The sequence below is a fragment of the Oncorhynchus mykiss genome, chromosome 31 (genome assembly GCF_013265735.2).
Source record: "Oncorhynchus mykiss isolate Arlee chromosome 31, USDA_OmykA_1.1, whole genome shotgun sequence".
Lineage (NCBI taxonomy): Eukaryota > Metazoa > Chordata > Actinopteri > Salmoniformes > Salmonidae > Oncorhynchus > Oncorhynchus mykiss.
This window is the reverse complement of record NC_050571.1, coordinates 35696178-35709269: the sequence shown is the minus strand read 5'-3', so window position 1 is coordinate 35709269 and position 13092 is coordinate 35696178. Positions and strand designations below refer to the sequence as shown.

At 41.1% G+C, this 13092-nt stretch overlaps 1 protein-coding gene across 3 annotated transcripts in view; it reads right to left on the bottom strand.

The window, feature by feature from the left end:
- Nucleotides 1–13092, bottom strand: part of LOC110505100 (gamma-aminobutyric acid receptor subunit alpha-2) — a 55336-nt gene that overhangs the window by 28221 nt on the left and 14023 nt on the right. For all 3 annotated transcript variants that reach the window (XM_021584072.2, XM_036970227.1, XM_036970228.1), the window contains exons 5-7: nt 11403–11623; nt 10430–10512; nt 4322–4465 (exon numbers count right to left, since the gene is read on the bottom strand). In XM_021584072.2, coding sequence (XP_021439747.1) covers nt 4322–4465; nt 10430–10512; nt 11403–11623 — 448 coding nt within the window. The remainder of the gene's footprint in view (nt 1–4321; nt 4466–10429; nt 10513–11402; nt 11624–13092) is intronic.

The window sequence follows — 13092 nt, the reverse complement described above, 5'->3', positions numbered from 1 at the left end:
AACATCTGCTAACCATGTGTATCTGACAAATACATTTGATTTGATTTGATATCAACTTTGAGTTATTTTGTCATTTCTGGTCCACTCATTTGCTTTGGAAAACACCCCATGTCCTCTCTGTGACTCAATGTAAAATAAGAACACAACTAAATTAAATGATTTTCTAAAACAATTTAGCTGTTATGTTCGTGGCCCGATGCAAGATATCCCTCACACTCAAGCCTCAGAGTACAGGTAGTCGTGCCAAACGACCTAGTTTACCGCAACGGTAGACTACACACTGACACGGTACTAATGAATGATTCATTTAAACACAATCAGCAAATATGTAGGGGATAGTAAAACGAAGGGATTCAGTGGCGGGGGGCTCCTCCGTATTTCACTTGGACAACGCTCTTAGTGCCACTTAAGCCCAGGAATTCAATCTTTTAAGCACTGCACTTTCAGACCAGTGGCATATGACTGAATCATTTAGTTGGGATCGTAGGGCTTTCTCCTCAATGAAAAATGATTAGAAATTCCCATTGAATGTTAAAACATCCAACAGTAATTTTCTCTACATTGTTGGAATGTAGACTTATGGATAGTAATGGATAGTGGCACTAAACCCGGGAGTGTGTGATGTCTAAGTGAAGGGGAAGAAGAAGAAGAAGAAGAAGAAGAAGAAGGGAAGGAAGGAGGAGGAAAAGGAGGGATGACAGAGGAGGAGAACAGATCCACGCTGCATAGAACCAGACTGACCTGGTCATGAAGGTCCTCAAGAGTGTTTCAAACATGCAATGACTTTTGTGACGAGAGTGCTCCCCAGAGACGCATGCGGAGACATGCAGAGGGGGGCAGATACTAATCATTGAAGACCACTACATTGGCCACCGTATTGATCCGCTTTGCTGCCAAAGTCATGGTGACAAGACAATCCCATGCTATGCCACATAGCTGGAGCGCATCCCGCATTTCTCTGGGTTTCTCTGAGGTTTCTCTCTGCCTTCTCTATGGCTATAAATAACTATTATTCTGTATTTTCCTAGGAGCTTTTGGCATTATTCAAAGCAGCCAACATCTCCCTAGCATATTTTGCTTTTATTTCAATGGTGGAGCACAGTCAAGAAATGTAGTGTAATAAGAAAATATATATAATTCCATGGTGCCTTCTGCTTTCCCTCAGTAATACACATATTTTGTAACACCCCGAAAATAAGATGAAAAACTGCATTGCGAAAGGTCACAATGCTCAATATTGACAAACAACCTGTTCGCCATACAACTAAAACGAGCCTGTCTGCCTCTTGGTGGAGTGTATGTGTCACTGTCGAATGCCTCTCCTTACGCTAAGGACTCCCTTCCAACCCCTTTGTTGACAGCTTTTTTTTCTCCATCTGTTCCTATACACAGACTTTTCCTTCCCTTTTTTTTACTGTGTGTTTGTTTCACAGCCCAGAACACAGCATTTCTTCCCCATTTATCGCTCTGGTGCACTTTTGTGAGACAAGGCGCCTCTTGTGTCTTGCGACGGCTCCAAAATAAGACCAGCAGCAGCAGTACAGCTCAGGAATAAGGAGGCGGCCCTCCTTTCAGAACGGCGCTCCCCTGTGTGCCTGAGTGAATGGCAGCTCCTACAGCTGGGCTTCTGCTTCCTCTCAAACCGACAGAGTAGACCAGGAGTGTTCCCCTCTCGTAGGAGGTTGCGCACCTGTGTCTCCGAAGCCTTTGTAGTCCGATTGGTCCAAAGTAAAGTGGAGAGTCTCTTGTTTCAACAGTCAAAGCGGAATCGGCTGTTGTTTTGTGCAGTTGGTTCCCTAGTCAGACTAGTCGCAGCTCTTACAAATAAGTTCATCAGGCATGAGAGGACTGTTTCAGTATGATAGGACAGGGACTGAACATTCTTTCAGCCTCTGTTATCCACAGGCTGGGTCAATTAATAGTGTTTCGAAACCTGGGTTTCTAGTACGCTTGGGGAGACTTGGCCTATCCACAGTGGGGTCTTTGTAGGATTTCATAAGAATCTAGGCCTAGTCCTTGGTTGCTAAAGAGGGGGTTCTTTGGGATGAGTGAGATGTAATTGGGGGATTTCGTAACCAAAACGGGTGTTTGTAAAGTATAAACATCTAAATGACATGTATGATACATGATAACCATACCTAATGACTACTCATATCACTAATTGATTTCATATAGTGGTAAAAACAATTGGCCACCATATACACACGGTGTGTGTACACTTGCAATTTCTTTCAACATGGAGCAGGATAGACAGCAAGGGAGAAGAAGAAATCAAAGAGCTTGTGGACAAGCGGCCCGTCAGAGGTGGACATAGGTCCCATCAAAGAGGTCAAAGTGGTGGGCATGGACCCCATCAAAGGGGTCAAAGACATGGGCGTGGGCCCTGTCAAAGAGGTCAAAGAGGTGGGCATGGGCACCGTCAAAGAGGTAGACATCAGAGAGAGCGAGGCAGAGGACAGGGAACTGTTGTGTCTAATGAAGTCCGGGCCATCGTCGTTGACCATGTTGTAAACAGAGGCCTTACCACGGCAAAGGCTGCCAGATTAGTTCACCCCAATCTGAAAAGAACGACCGTCAATTATGAGAACATTTCGCCAAGAAAACTGTTTAGTCTGCAGGATATGTACTATGGTTTACCATGACATTTACAGTAAATGACATATTGTAATGCATGTAAATTCCTAAAACATATTACAGTATTCTTACAGTATGATCTATTGACAGTATACTCTGTTCTACCATCAGAATTGACAGAAGACCCCATAGTGGTGGCTGTGGCCGTGTGCTGACTGACCAGCAGGAGTGGGCAGTGGTGGAAATAGTGAGGGCCAGGAATGACATACGGCTGTCTGAAATAAAGCAGGCCATTGAGGAGAATGATGATACCTTTGCCAATGTGGCATCCATCAGCCCACCAACAATCGCCCGCCTTTTGAAGAGGCACCAGGTGTCTATGAAACACATTTACCTGGTGCCTTTTGAGAGAAACAACGACTGGGTGAAACAACTGCGGGCCGAGTATGTTCAGGTACAGCACTATATACCATATTACTGTTACTATTAATGCACATGCTACTTCACAATATCATATTGGAACTATCCTGTAAAAATAACTAACCAAAATATATTTTTAGAGGGTGATGGTGCTTGACGCTGCTATGAACCATCATAAGTATATCTTTGTTGATGAAGCGGGCTTCAACCTGGCCAAAACTCGACGCCGTGGGTGGAACCTCATCGTCCAACGAGCGATCATCCAAGTGCCTGGACAACGTGGGGGAAACATCTCCATGGGCGACGCTATCTCTGAAGATGGTGTGGTAGGACGTAGGCCATTACTTGGATTCTACAACGCTGAACAACTCATTGTGTTTCTCAATTGAATTAAGCAGGTCTGTCACGGTGAAGGGGTCACCTATGTCATTGTCTGGGACAATGTCGGGTTCCATCGTGCAGAGGTGGTTCAGGCATGATTTCGGGCCCATCCCCAATTCCCCGATTCGTGACCCTATACCTGCCCCCATACTCTCATTTGTTTTCAGCATGGTGGAAGGTTTATGAAAGCCATCCCCATGAGTGTGCGACCCTCCTTCTGGCCATGGATCAGTGCAGACCAATGTCAAGCTTGGATTCGCCATACAAAAAAGGTTTCTCCCATGGTGCATGAACAATGAGAACATTGATTGTGATGTGGATGAGAATTTATGGCCAAATGTTTAAGACAGACTTGATGCAAATGAATGTGTGCTAAACATTATGTTTAATTTTGATTCATTTACATTTTTTATTTAATATCTTTTTTATTTTTTTGCATGAATTAGTAGAGTATGTCCTCATTGATCACACCTTTGATTACACATTGGATAGATATTATGGGAAATATAGATATTCTGTAAATTTGTTGGGTAATTTAAGTGTATGTGAAAACTGTGAAATCTACTGTAATTTACAGTACAGTAGCATATTACTTTCGAGACTTCTAAGGATGATTTCAAACACGTACTGTCTTGCATTGTTTGCTATTGGATAAACGTGTCGTTAAAACGTATAAATTGAATAGATATCATTATGTTGTGTTTTGTGGATTAAACCAACACTCTTATTACATTTCACAATGAACTTATATTTTGAAACAATGGTTGTGTGGTGATGTTTACAATCCAAATGAATGAGCAATGACAGGTTTCGAATGAAAGGCTGGCTGCGTCACACGCCTGGCCAGTTTGGAGTTTTGTACTAAGAGTTGTGAAAATGTACCACATACTTGTGGAAATAGTACCAAAACGACAAAAAAATAAAAACGATAATATCCTGAGTTTACCTGTGCTGGACTTGATGGTTTCTTGGCCCACTGTTTGGCCGAGCAGGTCGTACTGGTTCAAACGGGAGCTCTCGCCTTCCACCACCACAGAGTCGGCGGGTTTACTGGTCCAGACGTAAGTTACCTCTGACATCGTATAGGCATCTAAGACCACAGAGAGAGTGAAGGGTAACAGCATCAGTGTGGCATTTGAAAATAGGGCAGTGGTTCATTGTCATTTCTGATCATTTAATAGAAGAGTGTCTATGAAGTCACGGAACTGTTTAAGGGTTGTATAATTTCCGACAGAAAAAGCTACTCCAGATGCTTATCTCAATGACTTTTGCACATTTTGTTTGGCAACTGAAAGAAAATGACTATTGACTTAAGAAATAAACACCTGGTATAAATTATATAGGATCCAAATGACACCATAGTCGTGTGTATACATACAGTACCAGTCAAAAGTTTAGACACCTGCTCATTCAAGAGTGTGCAAAGCTGTCATTAAGGCAAAGGGTTGCTACTTTAAATAATCTAAAATCTAAAATATATTTTGATTTGTTTAACACTTTTTTGTTTACAACATGATTCCTTCCATATGTGTTATTTCATAGTTTTGATATCTCCACTATTATTCTACAATGCAGAAAATAGTAAATATATAGAAAAACCCCTGAATAGGTAGGTGTGTCCAAACTTTTGATAGGTACTGTGTATATGAGTGATACAAAACATTAAGAACACCTGCTCTTTCCATGACATAGACTGACCAGGTAAAAGCTATGATCCCTTACTGATGTCACTTGTTAAATCCACTTCAGTCAGTGTAGGTGAAGGGGAGGAGACAGCTTAAAAAAAGGACTTGAGACAATTGAGACATGGATCGTGTATGTGTGCCATTCCGAGCATGAACAGGCAAGACAAAATATTTAAGTGCCTTTGAACGGGGTATGGTAGTAGGTGTCAAGGTTCTGGTTTGTGTCAAGAACTGCAACGCTGCTCGACAGTTTCCTGTGTGTGTCAAGAATGGTCCACCACCCAAAGGACAACCAGCCAACTTGACACAACTGTGGGAAGCATTGGAATCACCATGAGCCAGCATCCCTGTGGAACGCATTCGACACCTTGTAGAGTCCATGCCCCATGCAACTCAATGTTAGGCAGGTGTTCCTAATGTTTGGTATACTCAGTGTATATAGAAATGTCTTGTCCTCTTGATATGTGTCTCTGTATAAAACACCCACGATGAGGAAGATGTGATGGTTTTGGCAGGAAGCTCTGCCAAGATGTGGTGGTTTTGGCAGGAAGCTCTGCCAAAACCATCACATCTTCCTTATCGTGGGTGTTAAATACAGAGACACAGATATCAAGAGGACAACACATTTCATATAGTAAACATCGACAGTGACTCATCAATGCCATTAGGGAATCATACTCTCTCCCTGCGAGTCTTGCTGCGCCATGAAAACACTTAACATATTAACTCATCTTGACATTTAAAGCAAGGCTTGTATTATTAATTGGTTATTGGCAATGGATGAGTTTCCCCCTATAGTCGATTGACGCAGCCATGCGTCAATCAATAAACACAACACAAAAATCCCCATCAAAATCTGTCTGTTTAAGCTAGAGATAGGCGGACGTGCAGGATTGAACCCATGTTGACCTTCCACACCTGCAGTGGAAAGTGACAGAGCTGCAGTGCTGTTTTGGCAGACTAAGAGGCGTCCTGAAAAATAGGTCTTCTCACAAACGAACGTCTGCAGCGTCTGAACGCTTTGTCCCACAAGCCCCACGGGACTCGTCTGAAGTCGGTACCGCCAATTTGACAACTTCTGTCTACAGCGTCCGTTATGGAAAGGGGAGACACTTACGAACACAACGGTGTTCTCCGTTTGTTCGAGGACACCCACAAGTGTCTCAATGTAACGCAATACTGATTTCTAAAATGAACGGCAGTATGGACACACACTAAAAAAAAACGTATTTATGATAGATTTTTTTTTGACTCTCTGTTTTGCCATTTATAGATGTGTAATTCAATGAGTTTCTATGGGCTACAGCAGTAAAGGTCAAATTCAATATCGTATCAAATTGTATATTTTTTTTATACCTGCATGGGGCTTACAATAACAAAAATCTAATAGCTAAATGATCCACGGTATGACCATTTTAAAACTATTTCATATGTTAGCTTAGTAGAACCCCCTCTCCCACAGGCATATACTTTTAGCTTTTAGGGTTGATAGGTCATACATTTTACAGCCAGGGGATGGCTTGCAGTGTACTTCACAACATGCAATGTCACGTACTGACTCACTAAGCTTTTTTTTGTGTTGCTTTTAAGGGCTGAAGCATTTGGCCCCATTTCTTTGTTTTGTTTATCGAAACAATTCAACACCCTCAGTGGTTATGCAATGATTTTGCTGTAACTGGCGGAAGTTTGTAGCAGCACAAACCAAAATCTATTCTTATCCTTGTGACTTTCCTGGTCTTGGTTCCCGTGTTTGTTTGTTATGGTGTGGGATTTTATAAAGGGTTTAGGCTCAAATCAAGTGAAGTAAAGAAATGATATTCTGCCTCTTGGAAATTACAAAATGTGATGGTGTTGTTGACATGGAGGAGAGCAAGGTGCCGCGCTGATTGACACCAAAAACAAAGGTCACAGTGGTAATTCATTCAAAGCTGGTGGCCGCAACTACAGTACCAGTCAAAAGTTTGGACACCTACAGTACTCATTGGAGGGTTTTTCTTTATTTTGACTATTTTCTACATTGTAGAATAATAGTGAAGACATCAAAACTATGATATAACACATATGGAATCATGTAGTAACCAAAAAAAGTGTTAAACAAATCAAAATATATTTTCTATTTGAGATTCTTCAAAGTAGCCACCCTTTGCCTTGATGACAGCATTGCACACGCTTAGCATTCTCTCAACCATCTGCATGAGGTAGTCACCTGGAATGCATTCCAGGTAAGCGGTGTGCCTTGTTAAAAGTTAATTTGTGGAATTTCTTTCCTTCTTAATGCGTTTGAGCCAATCAGTTGTGTTGTGACAAGGTATGGATGGTATACAGAAGATAGTCCTATTTGATAAAAGACCAATACCATATTATGGCAAGAACAGCTCAAATAAGCAAAGAGAAACAGCAGTCCATTACTACCTTAAGACATGAAGGTCAGTCAATACAAAAAAATGTCAAGAACTTTGAAAGTTTCTTCAAGTGCAGTCGCAAAAAAGAAGACTTAAAAAAAGAAGAATTACAGAAAACGTTTGACCTCTGTCATTGCCAACAAAGGGTATATAACAAAGTATTGAGATAAACTTTTGTTATTGACCAAATACTTATTTTCCACCATAATTTGCAAATACATTCATTAAAAATCCTACAATGTGATTTTCTGGATTTTTTTTATTCTCACTTTGTCTGTCATAGTTGAAGTGTACCTATGATGAAAGTTACAGGCCTCTCTCATCTTTTTAAGTGGGAGAACGTGCACAATTGGTGGCTGACTAAATACTTTTTTGCCCCACTGTACATATATACATGCCTTCAGAAAATATTCCTATTCCTTGACTTATTCCACATTTTGTTGTATCTCGCCCATCTACATACAATACCCCATTTATTGAAATTGAAATCTCATTTACAGAAGTACACCTGTTCGAATCACCTTTGGCAGCGATTACAGCTGTGAGTGTTTCTGGGTAAGTCTCTAAGAGCTTTGCACGTCTGAATTGTACAATATTTGCACATTATTCTTTTTAAAATTCTTCAAGCTCTGTCAAGTTGGTTGTTGATCATTGCTAGTCAGCCATTTTCAGGTCTTGCCATAGATTTTCAAGCCAATTTAAGTCAAAACTGTAACTAGGACAGTCGGGGAACATTCAAAGTCATCTTGGTACATAACGAGTGCACTGAGAGTTGGGAAGCAAGTACAGGGAGTAAGTGTTTTAATAAATAAACACGAAACACAACGCACCGACATGAAACAGAGTCAATAACACCTGAGGAAAGAACCAAGGGGAGTGACAGATATAGGTATAAGGTTCTGCTTTTCTTTTGTTAGTCAACCTTCTGTTCCTTTTCTTTGTATTCTTGAACGTAGCCCTGTTTCTTTGTGTTCTGGAACATAGCCATGTCTTTCATTTTTGTTCATTGATTTCACCTGTGTTCATTTCACACCTGGTCTCATCCACTCCCTATTTAGTTCAGTTCTTTCTGTTTGTATGGTTGTGGGGTATTGTTTTCTGTAATGAATGCTCAGGGAGAAAAAGGTGTAGATTCACGCGCAGATCGCGACGGATGTTTATTAAGCCTTTGCAGAAGGCAGGAATCGTGGTCACAGGCAGGCAATGGTCAAACACAGGTAGGCAGTCAAAAACAAACATACCTCACAACCATAAAAAAACAGAAAGAACTGAACTAAATAGGGAGCTGATGAGACCAGCTGAGAAACGAACATAGGTGAAATCAATGAACAAAAATTAAAGACAGGGCTACGTTCCAGAACACAAAAAGACAGGGCTACTTTCAAGAACACAAAGAAAAAGAACACAAGGTTGACTAAGAAAAGAAAAGCAGAACCTTACAATAGGGAAGATAATCAAGGAGGTGTTGGAGTCCAGGTGAGTGTCATGAGGCGCTGGGGCGCTTGACGAGGGTGACAGGTGTGTGGGATAATCAGCAGCCTGATGACCTAGAGGCTGGAGAGGGAGTATACGTGACAGGTAAGCTCCTCTAGTCTACATTTGGCCATGTGTTTTAAGTTACTGTCCTGCTGAAAGGTGAATTTGTCTCCTAGTGTCTATTGGAAAGTAGACTGAACCAGGTTTTCCTTTAGGATTTCGCCTGTGCTTAGGTCTATTCCATTTGTTGTTATCCTAAAAAACAAATGAGTCTTTGCCGATGACAAGCATATCCTTAACATGATGAAGCCACAAAAATATGGAGTGGTACTCAGTGATGTGTTGCGTTTGCTCCAAACATAATGTTTTGTATTCAGGACATAAAGTTATTTTCCTTATCACATTTTTTTGCAGTTTTACTTTAGTGGCTTATTGCAAACATTTGGAATATTTTTGTATACTGTACTGGCTTCCTTCTTTTCACTTCGTCATTGAGGTTAGTAATTGTGAAGTAACTACAATGTTGTTGATCCATCCTCGGCTTTCACCTATCACAGCCATTAAACTCTTTTTTCAATGTCACCATTGGCGGTGAAATCCTTGAGCAGTTTCATTTCTCTCCAGCAACTGAGTTAGGAAGGACGCCTGTATCTTTGTAGTGACTAGGTGTATTGATACACCATCTAAAGTGTAATGAATAACTTCACCATGCTCAAAGGGATTTTCAATGTTTTCTTTTTTTCTACCATCTACCAATAGGTGCTTTTCTTTGTGAGTCATTGAAATAGTTTGAAATTCACTGCTCGACTTAGGGACCTTACAAAAAATGACGTGTGGAGTACAGAGATAAGGTAGTCATTCAAACATTATTATTGAACACAGAATGAGTCCAACTTATTATGTAACTTGTTAAGCAATTGTTTACTCCTGAATGTATTTAGGTTTTCCATAACAAAGGGGTTGAATACTTATTGACCCAAGATATTTCAGCTTTTCATTTTTTATTCATTTGTAAACATTTCTTTAATTAAAAAACAATTCCACTTTGACATTATTGGGGTATTGTGTGTAGGCCAGTGATACAAAATCTAAATTGAATCCATTTTAAATTTAGGCTGTTACAACAACAAAGTGTGGAAAAGTTAAGGGGTGTGAATACTTTCGGAAGGCGCGGATGCGTTTTGGATGCGTTTTGGATTTCTAGTTTTAGTTTTGCTGGTGTTTCTTAACTTTCTGTAGGACTTCCAATCAATTGGATCCTTAGTGCTACGGTACTTAGCGCATGCGTTATCCCTTTCTCTTAACAGATGTATTAAGTCAGACCCCGGTAACATATGACACATGACCTATTGAGCAACTCCATCTTAGACACATTTGATTCCTGCATGCATTTCAAATCACACGTTCTTTTCAGGAGAGTCATGCCCTGCCGCCCTCAGTGACCCTGTGTGTCTCTGCACTCTCTGCACTTGTCAATCGTGCATTACTCACAGCTGCCAAACTTCAGGGGACATGAGTGGAAGTCCATGGGGAAATCTTCCAGATGCATAGGACACTCCGCGTGAACCGTCAACCTAGATACAACACACATGGAGCACAATGCGTCACTGTAACGTCCAAAAACACACACACTCGTGCTGACCAAACTGTGCAGGCATACATCCTTTTCACTTTGTTATTCTCTCTGCACTGTTCCATCAAATATGGTTGATGTGAACCAGTATGCAATAGTTACGGCTATTACATCCTGTAGCTAGCTATATGTCGTGTTTGGTAGTGTCAGAATGAACAACCAATGGAGTTGTACCAAACAAGCATGGGAGCCTCTTTTAATCTAAACTAAGGTGCAATCAGTAATAAACCAGAGTTGATGGAAACCAAAGCTCTAGAGATAGAGAATGCTTATAGGGCACACAAACTATGAGCATCCCCCAGATTTATAGTGGGCTATTTCTGAAATATATTGCACTGTGTGCAGTGGAGATGCTCTCTATCTATATCAATTCCAGCCTAAAGGACCTGACAATGCTCTTTTCCTAAGTGATTCCATTCAAATAGCCTCTGACTGGGCAATGCTTTCATCTGTATTCTACAGGGACTCACTTGTCAAAGTAATGTCCCCTGTCATTGGCACTGAGTGAGTCAAATATCGCAATAAATAACATAATTATTGATTTAGGGGGGTTACTGCGGCAAAGGGAGGCGTACACCGAAACTGGTTCGATGAGGAGAAACAAGGGGATATGTGCTACATGCAATGTGTGTCATGCATTCAAATAAAATGTGTTTAGGTTAAGGGTGACATTGGGAGAGACTGGGTACGGTACTCAAACTTTTAACTGTGTTTTTCTGTTCCATATGAATTGAAAGAACAAGCTACACCTGCCACAGTAATAATATTTCATTCAACTTCATGAATCATTCCTAACACAAATTCAAATAGTTTGGTTTGAGCTGTATTTGCCTCATGGTGTAAAGTAGGGTGCCATCGTCTTGAATCCTCAGTAGTTTATTGGGCATGGTCATATTGTGAGCCACCGACTTCTTCCCGTTGTGGAAGAACGTGTCCGGAGTCCATATTTTACTGGCCATCAAGTTGTTCAGCCGCAGTATGTCCATGGGCCCGTCAAATTTCAACCTCTCGTCTTTCCAGCTTTGCCGGAAGAACACGTCTATCGTGTATTCCTGTGGGCAGAAGTAACGTTGTCAGCAATCGGCAATCGATTACAGACAATAAAACCTTGAACCGTAAGTTCACTTTACAAAAAAAAATATCTATAATTTTTTTTTATTGCAAATTATTTCTGCACTGTGAATATGAAAACCTGCACCTTCACCTAAAAATGACACTATCTTCAGTTGTACCACCTGCCTTTCTGAACCTTCCTTAGCTGTCAGTCCCTACTATATTACAATTGCCCTGAATGTTTTCCTAGCCATTAAGTGTTGGGCCAGTAACCTTAATATCACTGGTTCGAATCCCCGAGCCGATGAGGTGAAAAATCTATCGGTGTGCCCTTGAGCAAGGCGTCTGTTAAATTATTCAAGTGTAAACAGATAAATCACAAGCAGCACCTAGTGAGAGGCTGTGAAAACAGCCTGTGATGAAGCTTAGGTGGATGGCACACTTTCTCTCTGTCTTATCCCCTCCAGACAATGCAGCCCCTATAACATCCATTACTGACTCACTGCTCTTCCTGCATACACTTGGGCCTGCCATTAATCCACACCGAATGGGAGTTTTATGTTTTTTTCTTTAGAGCAGAGCAGCCTATACAAGGTGAGGTCTCTGGTGTTAGTGTGCCATGTACCTATCCTGCCTATCCAACCCCCACTACTTGATTTAGCAGCCCTGGAGCCATGAGATACAGTGCTGAGGTAGAACAATCTCTCTCTCTCTCTCCTGCTTCTCCCGTCATTCCCCAAAGGATACCTGGCTTGTTATAGCCTCCAGGGCAAAGTGTATTGAAAGAAGTGTGCATGTGTGCTTACTAGCTGTGTTCAAAATCATATGAGCTGGAATGGGAAAAACATGCCTTAGGTGTGAGCACATCACAGCTTATGAGACCACATGGGCAATGAAAACAGTCAATTCATAATTTTACCTTCAGCCAACTAGCCATTTGATGGCAACAACAGATAACAATATTCTGTGCTTTATCAAAGTAGATTTGCACCTCATGCAGTCCACTGGACTCGGTATGGAAATCCCAAAGATTGCTATGTGGCGTTATCAATCATGTCTACCAGCTACCGTCAACCATGCACACATTAATAAATTATAATACTGATAGTCTCCCTAGGTGTTTATTAAGGCATGGCTTTGCATCAAGACGATCGTACACATCTTAAGTTAACGCTCCTTACCACGACATGGGACACACGCACCTAGTGAATACTTAATGGGAACTTGTGCCTAATGTATATGTTGCTTTTAGGGGTGATAGGGTTTGAATTCTGCATTGCTCTTCAAATATCATAAATGTTTCATAGATAACAGCTGATTCGTAGTTGTTGGAGCCAATTTGGGTGCATCTTATATTACGGTAATATTCAGGCAATTACACTCCCGGCCACACAGACAACAGAACAAACACACAGGCCAAAACAGCTCCTACAATAATGTTCATTTAAAGAATGGCTCATGCTGGATG